General features: G+C 38.3%; 3 protein-coding genes and 1 long non-coding RNA gene across 12 annotated transcripts; 3 read left to right on the top strand and 1 right to left on the bottom strand.

The window, feature by feature from the left end:
* Positions 1-290: 290 nt before the first annotated feature.
* LOC131335598 (filament-like plant protein) lies at positions 291-5,825 on the bottom strand. 8 transcript variants are annotated; one of them, XM_058371034.1, is made up of 5 exons: positions 5,634-5,825; positions 4,780-4,936; positions 3,463-3,811; positions 1,765-2,915; positions 291-895 (listed from the first exon to the last, which is right to left on the bottom strand). In XM_058371034.1, the coding sequence occupies exons 1-5, from the start codon at positions 5,642-5,644 to the stop codon at positions 746-748; spliced, it is 1,818 nt and encodes a 605-aa protein (XP_058227017.1). In that variant the 5' UTR covers positions 5,645-5,825; the 3' UTR covers positions 291-745. The 8 variants fall into 8 exon arrangements, with proteins under 8 accessions (XP_058227017.1, XP_058227018.1, XP_058227022.1 ...); XM_058371035.1 differs by having other exon boundaries at positions 4,780-4,921; XM_058371039.1 differs by having other exon boundaries at positions 4,780-4,892; positions 5,634-5,823.
* Positions 804-1,907, top strand: LOC131335601 (uncharacterized). Its single transcript, XR_009202560.1, has 2 exons — positions 804-998; positions 1,055-1,907. It is a non-coding gene; the product is annotated as an uncharacterized LOC131335601 (long non-coding RNA).
* A 1,141-nt stretch (positions 5,826-6,966) lies between the features above and the next one.
* LOC131298467 (CBS domain-containing protein CBSCBSPB3-like) lies at positions 6,967-16,857 on the top strand. The gene is made up of 14 exons (XM_058323945.1): positions 6,967-7,382; positions 7,506-7,674; positions 7,793-7,925; positions 8,697-8,867; positions 12,913-12,991; positions 13,105-13,218; positions 13,387-13,453; positions 13,777-13,882; positions 13,953-14,011; positions 14,974-15,080; positions 15,161-15,297; positions 15,983-16,065; positions 16,143-16,232; positions 16,537-16,857. Exons 1-14 carry the CDS (start codon positions 7,231-7,233, stop codon positions 16,711-16,713), a joined length of 1,644 nt encoding a protein of 547 aa, XP_058179928.1. The 5' UTR covers positions 6,967-7,230; the 3' UTR covers positions 16,714-16,857.
* A 5,901-nt stretch (positions 16,858-22,758) lies between these two features.
* On the top strand, positions 22,759-23,649 carry LOC131298468 (uncharacterized). 2 transcript variants are annotated; one of them, XM_058323946.1, is made up of 3 exons: positions 22,759-22,969; positions 23,043-23,163; positions 23,224-23,649. In XM_058323946.1, exons 1-3 carry the CDS (start codon positions 22,770-22,772, stop codon positions 23,521-23,523), a joined length of 621 nt encoding a protein of 206 aa, XP_058179929.1. In that variant the 5' UTR covers positions 22,759-22,769; the 3' UTR covers positions 23,524-23,649. The 2 variants fall into 2 exon arrangements, with proteins under 2 accessions (XP_058179929.1, XP_058179931.1); XM_058323948.1 differs by having other exon boundaries at positions 22,765-22,969; positions 23,227-23,649.
* Positions 23,650-23,662: the final 13 nt, after the last annotated feature.

Below are 23,662 nucleotides of genomic sequence, written 5' to 3'. Positions count from 1 at the left end.
GTTGCACCAAATGCAAAGGTTCTGACTTGGGGGCAGTTTTACCCCTAGTTTTCCTTTCTGTTTCTTTTAGGTGCCTGTCTTGAGTCTTGAACCAGTGGCATAGCATTGGATGCGGCTTAGCTCTTTCGATATTGCCATGTTTAGGCCTCCAATTATAAGTCCCAAAAACCGATGACTGTAAGATTATATGCTTTTCTGATTTTTAACTTGGGTTGATGCTAATTTTAAGAATTCTTTACGAATAAAAGATCATGAATGAACTTGTATTTATATCAGATTCAATCAGTCTGCCATCTTAAAATCCAACTGAATTCATTTGCTTCCACACCTTTATACCACATCAAAGTACAAGAATACAAAAGTTTGTAGACACAGTCAAGCACTTTTATGTTCTGGACAGTGCACTGATATGGAAATAGACATCAAAATCGTTATCTTTCTTTATCAACACAGTTATCTTCTTTAACAGAATCCAAGTAAATACATTCAATCTGCTATGACTAGCAAAGACCACAATACTCCTGCTATACACAATCCTGAGCTCAAAACCATTCTTCACTTTTCTATACCCTTTCTCATCATTTTCACTCTGTATCCGGCTGTTACTCCCCACAGGAATAGCTTCGCAAACACATTTCAGCTCCCTGATAACATCTCCTACACAATTTTCTAACGGAGCTGAGCAAGTAGTTGGTTTTCTTGGAGATTCCGAATTTTGCGTTTGGCAAATTCAACTGGACCATCCTCATGGAGTTGTGATTCCTTCTTTCTGTGGTTTCTCTGCGTAAGTTAGGAAGTCGTCCATTGTTGCGAGGGATTTCAACTGTCTCCCAATGAAAGAAATTGTTTTCTGGCACTCTGCAAATTTAGCAGCTGCTGCTGCTAGCTCCTCCTCCTGTCATATGCAATTAAAATGTGCAAAGGAATTCAGTTACGGAAAGAAGAAAAGGAAGAAAAGGCAATCAAGCAGGAATCATCATTATTGTCATCATTATCACGTGAAAAAACCAAGCCTTCAGATATACAATGCCATTGCTTTATAATGGTTTGTAAGTTGGAATCAGATAATATAATGCTGTGATATTTAGAGCTATAGAGGTGATTTGTTGAATGTTTCTTTGGGTGTGGATGACAATACAACATTGCTTCTTAAGGAAATTTATAATTCTTTGGGCAGATGCAAGACTCTCCTTGTATGGTCCGATGAGGGGGTGGAAATGTGAGTCCTGACCAGCTTGAGCTTTTGATTAATCAATTGGAGGCGTTGAATGTGGGGATTACTGGAATCTTGAGGAAGAACAAGGAACTTAACACATATTCAGTATTCGACATTCAGTTGACTGTGACGAAAAAAAAAGCAACAAGGACTTGGAAGGGGCATGTAGGAAGAAGAAATCTGTCGGCCCTTCTGTTATTTTCAGCGAACAATGTAGGGAAGAATTCGAGCAGAAGTATCGTGAAATCAAATTAGAAGCTGCTTTTCAAACAGCGGGAGGACCATGACTGCTAATGAGTTTAAGCACTTTATTATGACTTTAGGCTCTTTCTTTTCATGATTTTTGTGGGGAGAGCTGTTTTGGGTTGTTTGAGGGTCGTTTATTGATGTGTTTTTGGGGTGCGGTCTTTTTTCTCTATTGTCACTGCATTGAAGAAGAAATAGTTGGATTCAGTTACTGACGTACAATATACCAGTTTTTGAGAAAAACCAGTATCGCAGCATTGAGAGGGTTATATCTACAGGAAAAAAGAAGCTAGAAAACTGACCTGCTTTATTTTCCAATCTCCATTAAACATTGCAGCATTCCGGATATCAACTTCGCGCTTCATTCCCAAAATCTCATCTTCCAATTTCCGACACTTGACCGCTGCTTCTTCCGACAAAACCTTCTCTTTTCGGACTTCTACTTCCAAGCAACTGACTTTTGAAAGCAAAGTTTGTATCTCTCCCTTGACCTCTAATAATTGTAACTCTGCCGATTCTCTCTTTGCAATGGCAGACTCGAGTTTCATGTCAACTGCACTCCTCGTTTCATTTGCCATAACTAAACAAGTTTGAAGCTCCACCAACTTCACCTCTGCTTGCACTAACTGATCCCTTGATGCTTTAAGTTGATCTTGGCATTCGGTTAAAGCCAACTCTAGTTCCACTTTTTCCGTTTCCATTTTCTCTAACTTCTCCTCCATTTCAGCTATCCTAATTATCATTGCTTCAAATTCAGTTTTTGAAGGGCTTTCCCCTTCATGGGGACAGCTTCCATTTTCTATCTCAGGTAGCGCTGCAAGCCTTTCCATTTCAAGGAAATCATCCATGAGATTAATCTCAACCGAAGAGACCATAAGGTTTTGTCCAATGGCATTATCATTCTTAAATTGATCAAGCTCCACAATTAAAGCAGATGCCAATGAGTCAAACTCGTTCGGCTCTAAACCACTTTCTGATAGGCTATCTGTAAAGGATTCAACACAAACCGATGAGGCAGAAACAGACTTGTGATCACTGAGAACTGGTGCCTTGCGGGCCACAGCTTTTAGCCTTCGGATCTCAGATTCAAGCTTGGCCACCTTCTTTATGCTCTCCAGATGTTGTTTGCTAGCTATTTCAGCCGCTTTGGTGCTCAAATCTCTTTCAATAATCATGATTTCTAGTTCACCTTTAGAGGCTTGAACTTGGGACTGGAGCTCAACTAGCTGGATCTTGAGGTTGGATTTTGTATATTCCCATTCATGTGTTTTCTTAGCAACTGCTTCATGAATCTTGTGCTCTTGATCTCCTCTAGCTTGCCGAAGCTCTCTAAGACACTCCTTGAGAGCTCCATCAAGATGGCCCACTCGATCTTCAAGGGCAGTATTCTTCTGAGTTGCGGCTTCGAGTTGCTGCTTCAAAGCTAATGCTTCACTTTCTGCCTTTTCCCATCCTGCCATTTCAAATACCAATCAGGAAGATCCGATTTTTGTCTTCAAACATTGAAGTGGATAAAGTACCGAGAAAATATGGAATTTGCTCAAGTTTCGATTAGGTTTACATTCTATGCTTAAGATTCCAAGCCTGCAAGTAGATCACTCAAAGCATTGTATTCGATAGAGAGATCAACTTGGGAACAGGGAAATGTTTTTGGATTGTTGAAGTTCACATGCTTGAACAGTTCTATTTGAAGCCGTATTCAGGAAATTTTCACTTCTACCAATAATGTACAACTGAACAAAAAGGTTGGTAATGTGGCAGCTCTGCCAAATATAAGCAGCACAAAAGAAGAGGCTGAAGTTAAGATATATTGCAACTAAGAAAGCAAATAAGGAGTATCAGGACCACATAGGGAAAAATGGAACGTATTTAGTCATCTGTCATCCAGATTTAAACTAACATCAAAATTTGTGTCTTGTAGTAGCGTGACAACCATTTTCCCCCAATACATGGATCAGGAAATATATTGCAAAAAACTGGACAGATAAAACAATTGATACCTGAGACAGCTTCCTCTGCCACTTTTGCGTTCTGCTTTACCAAGTCTTCCTTGGCCCTGATGTTGAGAAGAGCTGCTGATAGCTTTTCAGTTAGATTCTTCACGCTATCATTATGTTCTTCCTCGTTGGCTGCTGATAGCTTTTCAGCTAGAGTCTTCACACTATCATTGCGTTCTTCCTCATTGGCTGTGCTATCGTTGTGTTCTTCCTCATTTGCTGCTGATAGCTTTTCAGTTAGAGCCTTCACACCATTATGTTCTTCCTCGTTGGGTGCAGCTCTAGATGTGACTTCTGGTGATTGAGTATGATGGCTTGATTCCGGTGATTGACTATGATGGTTTGAACATGCCTGCAGTAATAAAACGCTCAATAACTAAGACAACAAGGAAAATTCTAAAATGCTTGCAGAACTCAAAAGAAATGCATACAACCATCAATTAAATTTTAATTTCCCTAAGAAGAATTACTCTAGCATACTGAAACCCAACTGGGAAATCAAAATGTGACTTATATGTCCTAAAATGCTTGCTCAATTTGACCAGAGCAACATAGATCCGCATCATACCAGAAAATTTATGCTTATTAAATGGATTACTTTCATTCACTTGGCCAGCATGAAACTAAGAACGTAGGATTTGTGCCTATGGCTTGCGTACAAGCAAACTGTCGGACATAGTGCTTGTCAACAAGAAAAATTGTGCTTTTGACAATTGAGGTTGAAAACCACGGGTATAGATGTAGGCTAATAGGGCAACAACCACAACTAGGAAGCCAGCTATAGATATATGTTAAGCTCGGTATACGCAACTGTACCTTCTTTTGGTTACATATGCTCCATGGTTTTCTATGAAGTCCTTGTAGTTGCATATAGGATCATTATTCATTAATATGATCTCAGCAAACTAACTAAGCCACATTGTAAAAGGAGAGGTGATTATCAATCCTCAAGGCATGAAAATCAAAGGCAAAGGACACTTGGATTAATGTTGGTTTATATGATCTCAGCAAACTAACTAAGGCACATTGTAAAAGGAGAAGTGATTATCAATCCTCAAGGCATGAAAATCAAAGGCAAAGGACGCTTGGATTAATGTAGGTTTACTTAGTTTTCGTGATGTAAACTGGATGCTTGAATATGTAGAAAGAAAAAAGAAAAAAAGGGTAATCCTGGAGTAATAAATAAGAGAATTTGGTACCAAAAGGTGCTGATAATCAAGTAGGCGTAATCAACACTACTTTGTTCTGTAAATTCACCATGATTAGAAGGCAATGATGAAAGATTGAACAATGAAGTAGGGCTATGTGCAAACAACAAACCTGATCATCATAGAATCTTTCAGAATGAGATGATCCTGAGCTTTCAGTTTCGCCAGGACTCTTCTCTGAAGACTTCCTCCTCCACAGCCAACTCCGCCGGTCCATCACAGGCACTTCACCCAATAATTCTACTTTGAATTTACTACAACAATGATAGCTTTACAAAACAGAAATGAATTGGAATAATAGAAATCTCATAACCCAAATTGTCACTAACCAGAAACACACAAGTGGAAAGAAAAACAAATAAAGAATGCTAACTGGAACTGTAACTTTTTAGGCTGACGACGTGACTACGGACAAATCTTGAACAATTTGAAACCCAAGAAAGTGCATAAAACTCAAATCCTATAGTAATTCAGAACTGAAATGGTCAAGTTTGTGTGTGAAGGGAACAAAGAGAAAGAGGGGTTGGGAGTTTCTGTTGATTGTCAAGCTTTGCTTAGAATTCACTCCCCTACCATCCATCCAACCTCCAACAAGAATAAGTACAACCTTTTTTCCAAAAAGGAGAAAAGAAGAAACCAAAAGCCCAAAAGGTCAAACCCCAAATTGAGACTCATATGAATTTTCTGTATCAAATGGAAGTTACTTGCAACCGAACATTTAAGCAAAAGTTTGGGTTAGGTACCTTTCAAATCCTGTAACGACTGAAATAAACAGAGGTGTAGACAACAACAACAACAACAACATAGTTGATAGTAATATACAACTGCAACATTTCTCTAGACCCAGAAATGGCGAATACCCAGTGAAAGATACCTCCGGGAAAAAGAAACCCACGAAAGAAAACAGCAAAAGATATAGTAGATTGAAGCAAAATATACCCAGAGAGAGAGAGAGAGATAGAGTACCATGTACTCATGTAGTGACAGATTATTATGGTAATTCATTCATGTGATGTGCAGGCGGATAGAAAAGTGAGTAAAGGGTTATACTCTGCAGGCGGAATGTCAGCAGAGGAATAGAGAACTCTATAATAATTGTTTAGTAAGACGAATTCCCGAATACTCCCTACTATTGTAGATATTGATAAATAAATTACTACTCCAATAAATAAATGAGTGTTTTTCCTATATCTTCTACAGGGGAAATTGGTAACTTAAAAAGAAAAAAGGTTTGAAACCGGGGACCGCGTTGCGTTTATTCCCTCCCCGCCCCAGTGGTCCTAACGAGATTTCACCACCACCACAGACAACTTTCTTTTTACTGAATGAAATGAGAATGACGAGTGAATTGTGGTACTCCAGCAAGCAACTGGCAAGCCAACCAATTCTCCTACTATCTCTTCTGACTTCTCTAGATAGATAGATAGAAGAGAGAGAGAGTGAAGAGTAGATATCACTCCTCCTCGAGGCTCTAGTCCTAGAGGGAGAACAGTACAGTATTATTGTGGTTGTGGGCACACCATCTCAAAGTGAAGTGATCAGCTTTTTTGCTCTAGTTTGTCGGTTTTCTCTGTCTTGCACATGATTTATGCTATGCGGAATGCCCCTGTCAAATGACCACACAGATAAAGAGAATCTTTTTTTTTTTGATAGGCAATAAAGAGAATCTTTGAGAGAATCACTTGTTTTTTTAAAAATTGCATTGGTTAATTTTGCACCAAAATTTTGTAGTTTATTAATAATTAAAAACATAAAAATTTATGACATAAACCCAATTTTTTTTCAAAAAACAAAACAAAAAAAAAACAGCTTTTTTGGTTTTTTCCAAAAAAAAAAAGAAGGGATTCCGGTAACAATAATTTACTTTTTCAATTTCTCTTGTTGAAACAAACCAATAATTCACAAAAATTTGGTGCTGATATTCAAAGGAATAGAATTTGTCCATTAAAAAAAGGAATAGTAAGTGTGAATGACTTAAATATGAATTTGGTCTCAAGAAAGAAGAAACAACATGGCAGCCTTGAAGTTTAAATCAAATGTAAGACTTGTTCAAAGAACCATCATCAAAAGCAAAGCATAAAGATAGGAAATTTCTCAAAAAAACAGGCCTTAGGCCCATAGCCCCTAGCTACCTAGCCCACAAATGACTACTCCATAAATAAAGCCCAGTCCAATCCAATCCAGACGCCACCCTCCCTAAAAAGTTTTGAGGCGCAAACTTAACAACAGACTCGTGGTCGTGGGTACTGGTAGTTAATCAGTTTTATTATCCCAAAATCGGACCAAATTTTAAAAATCTGTCTCTCCCAACAGCTCCGCGGTCAGATGTCAGAACAACAAATACAATAATCCCAGAGGAAGAGGAAGAGGAAGAGGAAGAGGAAGAAGAAGGGTTAGGGCAAACCGAAAGGCGCGCCATCCAACGGTCCCCCTATCCTTTCTCTCTTTTTTTCTCTCCCTCTAAAAACCAAAGTTGTAGGGATTACTTTCCCCTCCACAGAGTTCGACTCCACCTTCGAAGGAACCCTAAGTTACGCAATATTATTATTAATTGCTCAAGAATATGAGCGGACAAGTCCCTCCAGCTCCTAGGCGGAACAGTTTGGTTCAAAAGCGTAACCCATCATCCACTCTCAAGAAATCCACCTCTCAATCCGAGAATGGAACCACCAACGGTCTATCCCATCCCAAACCCTCCTCCCCCAACAACCATTCGTGAGTCTCTCTTTTTTCTTAACCTACTCATGTTTTTATTTTACAATACTACCGTTACATACACACACCACTATACATATTAACGAAAAATGACAATTTTGGATTCTTCTATATTGCTTTCAGGTCTGTTGGTGGTGAAAGGACGGTCAAGAAACTGAGGCTATCAAAGGCCCTTACTATTCCGGAGGGGACCACTGTCTCCGACGCTTGTCGGAGGATGGCCGCCCGCAGAGTTGATGCCGTTCTCTTGACTGATTCCAACGCTTTGCTATCTGGGATTGTCACGGACAAGGTTTTCACGAAACCAAAAAAAAAATGATTCATTTAGTGTCGTTTACTATTTGGTTCGAGGTTTGTGTTATTGGCTGTGTTTTTTTAATTGAGCTTGAATTACGTGTGCATTCGTGTAGGACATCGCCACCAGAGTTATAGCAGAGGATTTGAGGCCGGAGCAGACTGTAATTTCAAAGGTCATGACAAGGAATCCCATTTTTGTCACCTCGGACTCACTGGCAATTGAGGCTCTTCAGAAGATGGTCCAGGGTTAGTATTATTTGCTCGTGTCTTGTTCTTTCATCTTGGATTACTAGTCAGACGAATTATCATAGACTTGGTGTAGAAATCCATTTTCACAGCAGTAGACACATGAATCCTGCTGAGGGGGTGGATGAAAGAATAGTATTCTTCTAGTTACATAACTATTAATCACCACAAAAATGTGTTTCACTATTTTAACCACAAAAGGGAAATTCGATGCCGAATACATAGTTCACTCTAATCAAGTGTATGTCTTTATTTGATTATTTAGCATAAAAGGTTGGTAAAATTATTTGATGTTGCGGCCTACATAAAAGTACTTGTATTTGGAGAGGCCCATTCCCGTTCTTACCGTAACTACTACAAACAACCAAGGGTTTTTTTTTTAATGAAATCTTGAAAGCTGTGCTTGGATGGGAGGGGATCAGTGTTGCTCGACAACTTAAAGACTCTCTCTCTCTCTCTCTCGCTCTCACACATACACACAAACACACACACACACACACAACATTCACTGTCTGAATTTTGGATCGTATTCTTCTCTATTTTCCTGTAGTTTTCCCCAGTATTCCTTGTTTCTAGAAGTTCGTTTTTCCATCTTTGAGGGGTTTTTGGTTTTGCTCCTATGGAAAACGTCAGCTTTTGTGTTGTTAATCTTAGTCACTTCAAATTTAATCCCTTTATGTCCCACTATGATTCACACATATATACTAACTTGCCCGTCTTTTTAGGAGATACTCATTTAATGATTCAAGTTCATCATTGTTTGGTTGACAGGAAAATTTAGGCATCTCCCTGTTGTAGAGAACGGTGAAGTTATTGCCCTGTTGGATATTACAAAATGCCTTTATGATGCTATTTCCCGGATGGAAAAGGCAGCAGAGCAGGGTAGTGCCATTGCAGCTGCAGTCGAAGGGGTGGAGCGCCAGTGGGGGAGCAATTTTTCAGGTAACCTAACATTGTCACATACATTTTGATGCCATGTTACATCTCAATTTTAGAAAATTACTGTCTCAGCATGTTCCTATCTTATGGTTTTTATGTTCCGTATCCGTATCGGTGCTTCTTAGTGTGCTTTTTAAATAGATGTATCTGTAGACTGCAACAAGACTCATGAGTACTCCATTTGGACTGTATGTAATCAGTGGCGACTCCAAGAATTTACAAGTACGGGATCATTTACAAATTAAAATTAAAAGTTAAGATGTTTCCTTTTAGTTGAAGAGTGGTAGTCGTTCAATTGATATGAATTTTCCAAGCACAATTATTTAACACGACTACTAAAATGATGAATTTCGCATTGTGACTGTCTTCTTTTCAAGAATGTGCCCATATTTTTTGAACCGAAAGAAAAAGAACGCTAGAAAATCCTTATTTATAGGTACTCTGCATCAATCGAACCAGGAAAGCCGATTGAATTAGTGGCTAGACCAGGTACGCTTTATCAATGGATGACTCAAATTTAGTAATGGGATAAATTATTGGATGTTTTTCACCTCATGATGGGGTCAATGCTATATTTTGGTGGGTTCATTTTTCATCCAAGCCAAAATTGTACACAATAGTAGGAGATTATTTTTCCTCCATGGGGTCAAGCGACCCCACAACTTTGAATGTGGCATCGCCACTCTATGTAATGTTATAGAGGTTGCTAGTAACAAGTGCTACTAAAATCTGAGTAGTCTAGGGGTGGGCTTGTATGTTCCCTGCAGCGTCTAACTCATTTTCTCAGCTGGATTTAGCTATTCTTGTGTTTTTTAGTTGCTAGGTAAAGACCCCGTCCAATTAAGCCCGTGTGGTTCCTAATTACTAGGTCTTGCTTTGATTGAGGTTGTGGTATTTGATATTTGTGTTTCTTTTAACTTAGTTATGCAAATGGGGGGCATGGCTTAATAGATCCCCACTGGGGAAAATATTTATGTAAAGGAACATTGTTTTTATTTTTTTATTTTTATAAGGAAATATTTATATTAAAGAAGGCTTTAAGGGAATGCCACCCGTATAAAAAAAAGGCCACCAAGACAAAAAAAAAGGGCCCCATGCACCTCCAATCGAAAGAACAACTCAAACCACTTTAGAAAATGATCAAGGGAGGGATTACAATCTCCCTTGTCCCAACTATACAAACTACTAACCACAAAACTTTTAATTTTAAACAAAGGCTTCTCTTCCCCTTCGTAACATCTCGAATTCCTCTCATGCCAAATAGTCCACATCAAACAAAGAGGAATCGTAGCTCATACACGCTTTCTCTGCTTGCCTACTCTACCACCCCTCCAAGCAATTAAAAGCTCCATAACATTTCTCGACATAACCCATTGTAACCCAAACCAAGATAACACTATAGACCAAAGTTCCCATGCTAGCGAACAATGGATGAGGAGGTGATTCACCGATTCTGCATCCCTTTTACACATACAGCACTAGATAACAATTATTCTCCGTTTACGAATCAGATTATCGATTGTAAGAATTTTTCCTTGAGCCGCGCACCAAACAAAAAAAGCCACTTTCAACGGAGCTTTTGTTTTTCAAATCGCTTGCCATGGAAGGGTAGAGTTACCACTCCCCCGTAATGCTTGATAATAAGATTTCACCTCAAAAAGACCTGATTTGGTAAGTTTCCAACACATCTCATCCTCTCTTCCTATTTCTTGTAAACTATACAATCTAGAAAATAAAGCCATCAAAGCTTCCTCCTCCCCTTCTTTAACATTTCTATGCAAACAAATATCCCAAACCGTAGCCCCATCGTTGTGAAGAAGATAATCTGAGACTGTTGCATCCCTTTCGCAAGCCAAGTGATAAATACACGGAAAGGCCACCCTCAAGCTCACTTCCCCACACCACACATGGTCCCAAAATTTCACCCTCCTTCCTTCGCCAACTGCAACGGGAAGACCATCCTCCCCATTCGCATCCATACTTCGCAACAACCACTTTTTGCCACCATCTTTCTCTTTCACAAGCAAACCTCCAAAGCCATTTTCCCAACAGAGCTTCATTGAACAATTTTAACCTTTTCACTCCCAATCCTCCTTCACAAATAGGAGTACACACCATATCCCAACCAACAAGATGATACTTAAACTCTTCCCCCACTCCTCCCCATAGAAAATCCCTTTGAATCTTCTCCAAACGATTAACAACTGAAACCGGAATAACAAAGACATAAAATAAGTAGGCAGGTTGGAAAGCGTACTATTGATAAGTGTCAGTCTACCTCCTTTTGAAATATATTGACGCTTCCATCCCGCTAACCTCTTTTGAAAACGTTCCACAACTGAATCCCGCACTGCCTTTGATTTGAAGGAGGAGCCCAATGGCATGCCCAAATACATCGCCGGCAATGACACCACCCTACAACCCAAAATCTGAACAAGTGCACCAATATCATCGACTACCCCAACCAGAATCATTTTCGACTTCTCCAAATTCACTTTAAGGCCAGAAACCGCCTCAAAGCACAAAAGAACACAACGAAGGTAACCCACATGTGTTGGCTCCGCGTTGTAAAACAAAAGAGTGTCATCGGCATATAGAATGTGAGAAACTATCATCCCCAAACCGTATGTTCTTCTCACCTCAAAACCTTGCAAAAATCCACCTTGCACTACTTTTTGTATCAGCCAACTAAGAACCTCCATAACTAAAATAAACAGGAGTGAGGAGAGAGGGTCACCCTAACGCAAACCTCTGGAGGTCTGAAAAAAACCTGCTGGAGTCCCATTCACCAAAATCTAACTGAAGATATGCAAGCTTTTATCCATTTCCTTCACAGTCCTCCAAAACCCATCCTTTCCATAATATAAAGCAAAAAATCTCAATTAACATGATCATATGCCTTCTCGATATCCAACTTACACACTAACCCCGGAATGCCAGCTTTCAGTCTCGAATCCACACATTCGTTTGCAACTAAAACCGCACCAAGAATTTGCCTACCGTGGACAAAAGCATTTTGAGATTCCGACACAACCTTCCCCACCACCTTCTTAACAATTTTATTGGTAAGATTATCATAGGAGATAGCCACCTGGACAAGGATGAGGAGATTAGATGTGGTATTGCTAATTTCTATGAAGGTCTCTTTAGGGAGGAGGGAGTAAGTCGTCCCCGTGTTGATGAGTTGGAGTTTGACACAATCTCGGTGGAGGAGGCCTCTTGTTTGGAGAGGCCGTTTGATGAGTTGGAAGTGGTGGCTGCTTTGAAGTCTATGAATAGGGATAAGGCACCTGGTCAAGATGGTATGTCAATGGCCTTTTTTCAACATTGTTGGGGGACGGTGATGGGGGAAGTGATGGGAATGTTTCAGTATTTTTGGGAGCATTGGGAGTTTGAAAGAAGCTCGAATGCATCTTTTGTGGCTTTGATTCCTAAAAAGGGAGGTGTGGTGAAGGAACATTGTACTGACTTATGATCTGCTGTATCTCATCTTGGATGATGCAAGTATATATTTTAGATTCTTTAAGCTCTCGGAAGTAGTAAGATGAACTTCAGATTAGGGTCCTATTGGTTTTTGCCAGGAGCTTGACCCTGGCCACTAAGACTTACCTGAATAATTTTGAATGTGAAACGTAGTTGTTGTTTGAAGACATTTTTTGATCAAGAGAAGAGAAGTCCTAATCAGGCAAATACTGAGTATGCATTAGCTAACTCAAGTAGTAAGTTTTATCTTGTCGTATGGTTTTATCCTACGCTGTCTACGACGAACGTGGAAATAGCCGTGGTTGTGGGACATTGCTGGAAAACTAGGAAATGAAAGAATAGTTTGTTAGTTTGCCTGGGCTCTAGGAAGTACTCGTGGGATGCTTCTAGATGCAAGAGTGTCATCTTTGTTGTCCATATGTGGCTCTTCTTGGTGTCTCTCCAAGGATGATAATAATGAGTGAATTGAGTACATCTATTTCGTCTGCCGTGCATATCCATCACGTTTAGTTGAGTTATGCATTTTCTGGTTTCTTTTTGTTTGATATGCCTATTTGGATTTCAGCTCCATCTGCTTTCATTGAAACACTTAGAGATCGGATGTTCAAGCCATCTTTGTCAACTATTGTTGCCGAAAATGCCAAGTATTCTTCTAACTTTACTATTGGCATCTCTTTATTTTTGGATATGATTTCTATCTGCATGTTTGAGTGTTTGTTATGTGTTAACAAATCTTGATACTTTCTGTTCTTTTTAGGGTTGCTATAGTGTTACCATCAGATCCTGTCCATGTTGCTGCCAAAAAGATGCGAGAGTTGCGGGTTAACTCTGTGATCATTGCCACAGGGACTGAGATTCTTGGGATATTAACGTACTATTCCTTCCTCATCAAGATTGTCCTTTACTTCATTTGATTTTTCTTTTAGGATCTTGCATATCCAGTATTTTGGGTTAGTTTGGTTATGTTGCCATTTTAAAATCTTTGTTTCATTCGTCTCATGGGTTTAGCTTATAGTTGTTTGTTGTATATGCTCTGCAGTTCGAAGGATATCTTTATGAGAGTAGTGGCTCAAAATCTCTCTCCTGAATTGACTCTGGTGGAAAAGGTTTGTATTGTGATATCTTATTGAATTTGTTCTCATTACAGATATGCAGTAGTTTTTCTTACCAATTGTTTCGCTCAGATAAAATTTTCAGGAAAATCATAGAGTAGTTCATAATTTTGTAAATATTTTGAGGGAAGTGTAGCAGGTAGATCTCTACTCATTGTTACATATATATTTGGACATCTGATTACTAATCTACTTCTAATTTATGTTTTCTATACGGGTTACTTTGAGCAATGTTCCATCTCGTTGTTGTAAATTAGTTGCAAACTACCTATAACTTTTGTCTCATTTTCAATTTTTTGATCTATTCTTTCCTCAAGGTAATGACACCAAACCCCGAATGTGCAACACTTGAGACTACAATCCTTGAAGCTCTGCATATCATGCGCGATGGAAAGTTCTTACATCTTCCTGTCGTAGACAAGGGTGAGTTTTAAGTTCTTAAATCAGCGTAATTAGTTTCCTAGTCAGTTTCTCAACATTATTTGTTAGACAGATGGATATATTGCTGCTTGTGTGGACGTTCTTCAGATAACTCACGCAGCGATCTCCATGGTATGGTCATTTTCTGTTCTTTTTAGTTGTTTTCAAGTTGATAGTTAAAGCTATTCTTGTAACTGTTAGATCATGGTTTTCTTCTCAATGTTTTCTGCTTTCCTTACCAAGAGGCAAACTCCTGAACTAGGGGCAGGTTGAACCAATACAATGTCTGTAAGATGGTTAGCCCATCTGCCATCCTGGAGCAAGAATTTTCTCTTGGATAGAAGCATGTAAATCTTGTGCTTCAATTCAAAAGCACAGTTTTTTGGGTATAGAATTTTAATTAGTCGTGCTTCGATTCAAAAGCACAGTTCTTTGGCTATAGAACTTTAACAGCTAATTACGAAACAAATTTGTTCCAAAATTGCCATGAGAAATTATCATGGTGTTTGGAGGAGGTAGGAGAGGAGTGTGTTTCACCTCGGAAGGGGGTTGAGTAGGCAATGATGGCTAGAGGAATGGGGATCTCTTAAACATGCTACTGTTGGCAGCGTATTCATTTATGCTTCCATATGAAATGACTTGTTGACCTCTATCAGTCATGTACATTCAAGATAATTCTCAAAGTGGGTGTCATGTTGTTCATGTTTCAATAATGCTACATACACATCAATCCAAACACAACACCATCCACAACCCCTCACATACATGTGGGGCCCACACGCACAAGTGTGTGCGTGTGGGCCCCACATGTATGTGAGGGGTTGTGGATGATGTTGTGTACCTAGACTTTTGATTTATGTTTTTCAATGCATCTCGATATGTTTGTGTGTGTGAAAATGCTAGATGTATACCATAGGTTTAGTGCCTCCAAAAGTGGAGCTGTATAAAAGCAGATGTTTATTTATGGGATGGGACTTGATCATGAGTCATGACGAGTCTATGCATGCGAAATCATATCATTGCTGAACTTTTGGTTACTTTTATGGAGATTAGCAATCACTAAGGAACTGAGTGCATGATATATCTTTTTCAAGGTTGAGAGTAGCTCTGGAGCTGCTAATGATGTGGCAAACACAATGATGCAAAAGTTCTGGGATTCAGCACTTGCCCTAGAGCCGCCTGATGATTATGACAACCAGAGGTAGCATTTTTTGGTATGAGTACTATAATTATAATATTCTAATGACTTCTAATTTGTAAACAATTGCATGTCTTGTGCAGTGAGATGTCTATGTCTGCATTGAACGCATCAGATGGGACAGAACATGGGAAGTCTTCATATCCATCTCTTGGTCTTGGGAATTCGTTTGCCTTCAAATTTGAGGACCGCAAGGGTCGTGTACACCGATTAAATTTTGGTGAGTGTCATTTTAAGCAAGGTCCTGTCGCCACTAAATAGTAGTAAAGGGAAGCTAGTTCAGGATTGCCAGGACATGTGCTTTCACTTTTCTCTGCCTTTTAGTTTTTGGTAGTGGTGTTGGGCAACAGCAAACAAAAATTGTGAATGTTGACAAGTGATAATGAGGTTGGTGTGAGTTGGTGGTAATGTGTGTCTAGTGATGCAGGATACTTGTGATGGAATGTGTATTTTGGGTGTCGGGAGTCTCGGGACTCTGGTCATTGGCACGCTGTATGAGGAGCTATGTTTTTACGGCAGCACGATTGGGATGGGTTGGTGTTGTATAATTTGGGTGTTCTGATGTTTCTACCATGTTGGGGAGCATCAAACAGTGGGAGATGATGCGTCGTGTTCTGTCATTTGAAATGTTTTAATGTACTTGACGTGGTAAGTTGGTGGTCAAGTTGCTTAATGGTTTGCTGATCAAAAAGGTAGTTGCTTAATGGTTGGGTTAAGAGTGTAGGGGTGGGCTTAATTGTTGTATTCAAAAGATTGTTATAAATTCTTGCGTATCTCTCATTCCTCTCTCAAGCAAGATGACTTTGAATTCATACAGTTTAGTGTTTTTGTTATCCCTGAAAAGGCATTACCGTCATATAGTTTGATATAAGCTTACATTTTGATGCTGTCTTTAACTTTATCAGGCACTGAGAACTTAGGTGAGCTTGTTGATACTGTTATGCAAAGGGTAGGTGCTGTTAGTGATCAAGAACACCCTCAGCTGTTGGTGAGTTCTGAAATTCTTTGAATGCGACTCATTTTGGAGTTTAAGATTTTCTGATCTGTTTTGTGGTCCTGTTGTAGTATGAAGACGATGAAGGTGATAAGGTTCTCCTTGCAACTGATGGTGATCTTGTTGGTGCTGTTAGTCATGCCAGATCAGTGGGGCTAAAGGTAGTGTGCTCCAAAGCCATTTAGCCTTTCCGGTCAATATTTTGTTTGAAGTGTGAGAAGGAAAATTTCAAACATCTATTTGGTTGTGATTAGATCTTAACAAATTCAAATGAATAATTATAGCTGTGAAAATGTTGGGTTACACGCAACTGTGCAAATACACACTGTGCAAATTAATCACTCACACTACGTTCTGAATAGTCTTGGCAGTTCTTGTAGATTAATAGCAGTTGAATACTTAATACTTTTTGTATCATTCTAGAGTATCTCCAATGTTCTTAGGACTTGGACCCTTTTTTTGCAGCTTTTGAGATTGCATTTGGATTTTTCTGATTCAAGTCAACAAAAGACAGGACCAGAATCATGTTCTACTAGCACTGAGAAAACTGGATGGTTGACTCTCCGCTCTGGGATTTTTGCTGGTGCAGTTGCTTTGACAGGCATTGGCGTATTAGTTTACTTGAAGCGCTCCAACCTTTGATTTTCCGCTGATCTATTTAAAGGGTGAAAAAAAATAGTGATATGGAGTTTTGATTGTATTAAGGCTGTAAGGCATTTACCAGCATCTGAAGATGTTTGAATGGTTTTTAAAAAAAAGTTGAAGATGGAAAGCAGCGTTTTCTCACGTAGCCAACAAGAACTAATTTCCGACGTACCAAAAAAAAAAAAAAAAACAAGAACTGAACTTTTTTATGTCAGGAGAGGGAAGGGAAAGAAAACCGACTTATGCAAGCTGGAGAACTTTTTTTTTTTTGAGTCCAGTGGTAGGGGTAATACATATATACAAGCGATGCTCTTGTGGTCAATTTTGAATGGGTGAAACCTTTGATCATCTGGCAAGTGTTTAGAAAGCAGAGTTCTTGATTCAAAGGAAAAATAGAAAAAGAAGTTGAACACAAAGTTCTTTGTAATGGGTGGCCTATACTGTGATTGTGGAATGGTGCTGGTTTAAATCTTCCTAAGATTATGGCAATCAAAATTTGTGAAAAGGTCTGGAGATCCAGATTAAATTAAACCCTGTATTATGCTACTCGGATAATTTGTTTGCCACGATGAACTCTTTTGGGGTTGGGGCTAATAGATCAACTCGGATAAAGTTCTGATACCAATAACTATGAACAAATCACTAATATCAAGTAAGGCTTTGGCAGTGAAATGAAAACAGAGATTTTTTTTTTTTTTTTTTCCTGGTAGGGCGCAGAAATCACTTCCCTTCAACTATTGGCATAACGTTTTTCTTGGGGGCTTCAGGGTGAAGATAGAACTCTAAACTCGCTATAATCTGATTCGAATACAAGTATCTTTCGTGAGATTTTTTCTGTGACATGCATCAACTAGTCAATGGTATTATAAATACAAGCAATAAATCGAACTATGTAACCTTGAATGCAGTTCACCTATAAATACTGGTAAAGCTAGCAAACTGTTACTTACCAGATACAGTATTAATCAAACATGATAAAGAACCTGATCTCCCCTCCTTTAAACTTAGGAATGGTGCTTCTTGTTCTTGTAATACAAATCGTTATTTCTGGTCGTGCTGATAGCAGTGAGGTGAAGAGTAACGCCATGGACTTGCTTCCTCACGAAATATGCACTAAACATGGTCCGATGGGATGCGACTTAATATGTAGAAGGAAAAGGGAACCCAAGGCAAAGGGTTTTTGCGATTACTTTTGTGCATGCATCCATCCTTGCAGAACTAAATTAAAATCCTCTGTTTCTTCTCTCTGATTATCACTTGTTATACATCAGTTCCAACTTCCATGAGTGCAGATTCAGGCACGGTTGCCTGAGAAAAAGTGGAAACTTTTAGTAGTATTAATTTCCAATATTTACTAAATCATGCTCTAATTGCAAGTCTCTGTTCCTCTGTTCATTTTCTCCATTGTTACTCGGACTTATTTTACTTGTACCTTCTCCCCTACTGGAAGTTATTCATCTAAATACACCTGGGAAGCCTTGAGAAATAGGAGACCCATGGTGTCTTGGTCTTCACTTGTTTGGTGCAAATTTTGCAGACACGAAGTGGGTACAAACACAAAGTAGGTTAGGATCAAAAGAAAACACAAGACACATGATATATTATTAAAGAACACTGAACTCTGGCTTGGATATTACACTGGGGTAAGTCCTCCTTTTATAGGCGGGGAGTAAGGAGGCTGATTACATCATCAAACAGTACCTATACATAATTGGTCATTACTGTTTTGCCACAGTACCTATACATAATTGGTACATGCCATTTATTGCCGTAAATTTTCCTACTGCCTAATTCAAACTAAAGTACACATCACCTAAGACTTTACAATTCATGCATAGCATTTACTACCCATACTTGAACATATAATTATCTTACACTATTCACAAGACTTTCACCCCTTCTGAAAAGACCATTACATTTACTACGTTACACATCACACAACAGTAAATTGATTTGAAGTTCACAGTAGGCTAGGGAACTGGGATGACGAACTTATCTAGGCTGTGGGTTACTGTAAAGGTAATTTCTTTCAAGCACTCCTCTTCAAACTGTCTTTAGCTGTAGAGGTGTATTACATTTGGTTTGAGAGAAACTCTAGGGTGTTTGGGCGAAGTCCAATGAATTCAAACATGATTTTTGCTCGCATAGAAGACAACATGAGACTTCGGGTTAGCTCCTGAAAACATCTCTCTAATTCATAGTACCAAAGATTTTGTCATCTTTGAAATCCCTCTCCTCGAATTCTGGGTATTACCACCTCTTAAAAGTGGTTTGATTCTTTTTGTAGTCTGTTAATAGGTTTTCCTTGTACAATTTTTTCTGTGAAGTGGGGTTATTGCGGTGGTTTTTGGTTGGCTGGTTATTAAATGCATCATTTATAAATAAATAAATAAAGTCGTTAGATATGATATCTGTCGATTATGTCCCAAATTTCACATAATCACTTTCATAGCCTTATTCTACTTTAGTAATTTTTTTTTTTTCCTGATCTTCTATCTCCATTAAAAAAAAATGAGAACAGAAGGCTATTTCTATTTTGGATTTTTTTAAAAGTCTGATCAAAAGTCGCCTAAATGGTGTACTTCAATGCTAGATTGGTAATGTAGTCACTGTAGTGTTCACAAGTGGCTGCTATCGTAATTGTCCATTCATTTTCTCCATCGATATATGAACCAAACAACAGTCCGGCATCTTCACCTTTCCTCTACAGAAGAGAAGAAAGATCGAAGAGAACAAACTCTCCACAGTCAAAAGCGTCAATGGTGGTGACAATGACATTCGTTAAGGCTACTTAACACCGTTTTCTTCTGCTCGTTCCGTTACCGTGTTTTATTTGGCTTGCAATGCGCAGAGGTCCGTTCATTTATTGCATTCTAACATCGCTTCTCTTTCTTTTTTTATAATTAGGTGTCCGACGAGTCTATGCTCACATCGGCTAATCCTGAAACTATAAACCCACCATCTACTAGCGGGGCCCACTTAAAGCCTGAGCAAATGATCTCGATGGAGTGATCCTAAATGAATTGATACCATCTACTAGATTTTGAACTTGAGACCTTTGAAGTGAGCAAATCCGAAGTCGACGTAGACCACCTAGCGAACCACTTGGTGTTTTCTAACATCGCTATTAATTTGATGATGAAACATGTACCATTTGTGTAATACGTGTGCCGTGTAGAGATTATACTTACTCTCGAAAAGTCCACTTTACTCCTTGTGCGTTGTGGCACGTAACTCATGTATATATATACTATTTTTTGTTGATAACGGATGTCCAGGCCTAGCGTGTTCGCTCATCAACTAAATTCGGAAGTTCTGAAGTTAACAATCGGGCCCTCAATTGGAATGTTTGGCCTCCGTAGAATTCTAACATGCGATCTCATGGAACGCAATCACATACTACTTTTCCCATTCTCCCTTGGCCAAACCCTTGGGTCTGGATTATAACGCACAATCAACTCCTTTAACTAACATAAGAAAATCACCTCAATACCCCTCTTTGTATAGTCTTTTCCAGCCACACAATACACTATCGCTGGAAACATTTTTTTTTTAATTTTCTTTTGGTAAATTGCAAAGAAGTTTTTTGTTCATGCTCAATATATATATATATATATGTCAACAGAATCAAAAGTTGATTTCAATTTACTTCCACGTACAGTGATGATGAGGAGCTTGAATGGGACTTGAGCACTACGATTTTAGAAAATAGAAGAACTACACTTCAAAACTTTAGGATTTTTCCTGTACGCGTAAGTCATGTATGACTTCTTCTACTACTTTTGTGAGCAAATAATATACATCTCTACTTTTGCGTTATGTAAAAAATATATGGTAATGAGTACTGCCTTTTTTGTCAAAAGACAAATAATGGTCACTGATGGAGTCTGAATTTCTGGCCACGACTTCGACTGTTGCGACATGTTTGCTTAAGACCCATTTAGGAACTCAGCCAAGGCTGATTTGGTACATCTGAAAATAATTGGTAATCTATGTAATTACTACCTTGTCTTAGTAATTATGTTAGCTTTTACCTTTTCCTAGTAACACATGTTAGCTGTTTTTAGCACAAACGTTTTTTTATTATTTTGGCATTGCTTATTAAGAATTTTTTTTGGTTGAAATGTGTTTAAAAGGTGCCCCCACTATTGTTAATTCCTAGCTACGCCATTGATGGCACACGTTTAATATGTCGAGATTCTCAAAACCATGTCATTTTTGTAGAAATCGCAGTGGGTGATAGGAAAGAAGAAGTAGTGTTTTTGCACAAAATACCATTATAGCCATCTGATAATAAGAAATATCCAGTTCAGTTCATGCGAAACAATTCCCAATAAAGTTGTGCTTTGCAATGACAATGAGATAAATCCAAAACTTTACAAATTAATTTGTGTTCTCTCATGGTCAATTGTATGTTGCTTTGTCACTAGCAAAAGTTGCTGCTGCTGCGAAAATCTTGATTGAAATAGGAAAGGGAAATCATGGTATTCCCGATAATCGGACAAGAAATGTTGCGTATCAAGAATTGCTAACACTTGCAAAGTGTCATTAACTGTAATGTGCATTCTTGTAAGATTGCTAATTTTTATAATTAGCTTCTAATGTAACAACTTGCGTAATTTTTACCTAAAACAATTATATTTTCCAGGATGGCTATGCAGTGCACTCCATTTAAGAATATCAGTAGTAGCACAAGAAATTGGACAGCTGAAGTCAAGGTCCTTGAAAAATGGAGCCCAAGTCAACATAGCCCAGTCAAGTTTCAAAAGTTGATCTTAGCTGATGCAGAGGTAAGAAAAAAGAAGAAGAATTCATCTCTTCATTTTCAATGAACGTTCAAACATTGCATGTAGTATGAATTGTTTTGTTCACAAATCTGCAATAAACTAATTGACATAGACCTCATAATTTTCATACAATTGATACCAATTATTCAGGGAAGCAGAGTCCAAGCAACAATTATTGAAGATGATATTGAGAAATTGAAAGACACGCAGCAAATTTACAACACATATCTAATTTCTAATGCAGGTGTCAAATATGTTTCGCCGAAGTACGATAACTTTGAGTGGCAATGGACAATCAATGTCAGCACATTGATTCAAACTGTTTGATGAATCTCGATCTCATGAAAATCTTCTCAATCTTGACTTCGTACCATTTGAACAGTTTGAACAGCATTCTGCTGGACAAACAACTATTGATAATTCTTACTTCATATTAAGAATAAGCTTATTGATAACATACACTTACTCATCATTACATTAGCTATTTATTTCTCTTCAACAGATTTCTTAGCAGCTGTTGCACGAGTCCAAACTCCCAAGGTTCTTAGTAAACCTGGAAATCCAAAAGCACAAGAGATTATTCTCATTAATCAAGAGTAAGGGTACTCAAAGTTTTAGATAATTTATTTCAAAATCATTGAACACATTAAGTGCTATGAAAGCTCATTCTGCACCATAGGTTGAAGCCAATTATCTTGACCTTTTGGGAGGATTTCATAACAAGAGAAGGAGCACAGTTGTTACAAAATACCAGCCCATATCCAATACTGATTGGAATTCGTGTCAAAGTTACTACATACAATGGTTTGACTTGGAATTACTATATTTTGTTACAATACAAAATAACTATGAAAAAAGAACATTAAACCAAATTATTTCTTGCAGGTCATTCATTGTCAAGTCGACAAGGAAGTTTTTTTGTCAGATCCAAACACAATGGCTGCGCATACACTGAAAGCTTGGTATCTCTTCGCCATATATAATATGAATGGTCCAAATAGTGATGTGTAGTCTAATAAAGCTTGAGATATAGGTGAACTGCAAAAAAAAAAGAAACTATTGAGCAGCTTTGTGATGAATTCTTGACTAAACCAATCCTTCGAATAGTACCAAATCCAAACGATAATTAAGGATATTATATGCATCACAGATGTTCCAAAGACACCAGAAATTAATGGTGAGTAAACAAGTTATATATATATAGACACACACACTATATACACACACGTATGCATGGCAAAAAATATGCATATATAGCTCTCTATAATGTATTCTAAACTAATTTGGATAATGCCACAGGTTGAGAAGCAAAGGTATTGGATCCAAGGCAAGATATCAATTGTATCATTGAACCAAAACTTCTGGCATATGGCCTGCCCCAGTTGTCAAAAATCCATCAGTGCAAGAGATGAAGCTATATTTGATTGTTTCAATTGCAACAGCAAAAAAGTTATGGCAAAACCAAGGTTAGAAGAATTTCTCATTGGAAAGTATTTTGCTAATATGCCCCAATTTTAACATTGCCCAAAATAATTGCAGTGTGAAATTTGAAGTTCTATTGACCGATGCTTCTGGTTCAATGACTGCAACAATGTTTGAGAACTATGCTGAAGAATATTTCTTAGTTGATGGAAAAAAACTCATGCAATTTGCTGCAGAGGTAAATTATAATTCTGTAAGTTTGCTTACTTACTACTTATGAGATGAATGTTCTTTTTAGCAGAAAGACCAAAATGTCATTGCTGTCTTCCCAAAGTTGGCCTTGGAAAATGAATATCGCATCCAGCTGAAACCACGAGAATATCCATCACGTGGTGTCAAAGCTCTTGCATACAACATCAGTGGCATTAAACTTGCTGTAACTGAAGATAAAGCCAATGAAGATCCATTACCAAAGACAGGAAAATCTTCATTAGCCGAAATCAAGGTAATAAAGAGGCTCTTCCCAGAAGATGACGATGCTGGAGCTGCTTCAGAACTAACTTTTGAATCACCATGCATATCCATAGAAACTACTTAAAAACTTTATTTTATGTAGATATAGATATGTAATCACCAAAAATCCAGCTCAGTGAGCATGCCAAAACCAACACTAATCAGCTTAAAACATTATTTTGTATTGAATTCGTGCTTTTAAACTCAAATAGCTAAACATCAAA

This window comes from Rhododendron vialii, chromosome 8a (genome assembly GCF_030253575.1).
Source record: "Rhododendron vialii isolate Sample 1 chromosome 8a, ASM3025357v1".
In the NCBI taxonomy this organism is placed as follows: domain Eukaryota; kingdom Viridiplantae; phylum Streptophyta; class Magnoliopsida; order Ericales; family Ericaceae; genus Rhododendron; species Rhododendron vialii.
The sequence above is the reverse complement of the archived record's forward strand: the minus strand, read 5'-3'. Positions and strand labels throughout refer to the sequence as shown.

What these genes read in the sequence shown, in the direction of transcription:
- LOC131335598 (XM_058371032.1), bottom strand. Translation starts at nt 5,472, where the DNA reads ATGTTGTTGTTGTTGTTGTTGTCTACACCTCTGTTTATTTCAGTCGTT. An exon ending in GTCGTTACAGGATTTGAAAG is followed by an intron (nt 4,937 to 5,410) that starts GTACCTAACCCA and finishes TGTTTTGTAAAG; the next exon opens with CTATCATTGTTGTAGTAAAT. An exon ending in GAGATTGGAAAATAAAGCAG is followed by an intron (nt 896 to 1,764) that starts GTCAGTTTTCTA and finishes TGCATATGACAG; the next exon opens with GAGGAGGAGCTAGCAGCAGC.
- LOC131298467 (XM_058323945.1), top strand. Translation starts at nt 7,231, where the DNA reads ATGAGCGGACAAGTCCCTCCAGCTCCTAGGCGGAACAGTTTGGTTCAA. An exon ending in CTGGGATTGTCACGGACAAG is followed by an intron (nt 7,675 to 7,792) that starts GTTTTCACGAAA and finishes GCATTCGTGTAG; the next exon opens with GACATCGCCACCAGAGTTAT. An exon ending in GTGGGGGAGCAATTTTTCAG is followed by an intron (nt 8,868 to 12,912) that starts GTAACCTAACAT and finishes TTTGGATTTCAG; the next exon opens with CTCCATCTGCTTTCATTGAA.
- LOC131298468 (XM_058323946.1), top strand. Translation starts at nt 22,770, where the DNA reads ATGTATTCTAAACTAATTTGGATAATGCCACAGGTTGAGAAGCAAAGG. An exon ending in AAAGTTATGGCAAAACCAAG is followed by an intron (nt 22,970 to 23,042) that starts GTTAGAAGAATT and finishes AAATAATTGCAG; the next exon opens with TGTGAAATTTGAAGTTCTAT. An exon ending in TCATGCAATTTGCTGCAGAG is followed by an intron (nt 23,164 to 23,223) that starts GTAAATTATAAT and finishes TGTTCTTTTTAG; the next exon opens with CAGAAAGACCAAAATGTCAT.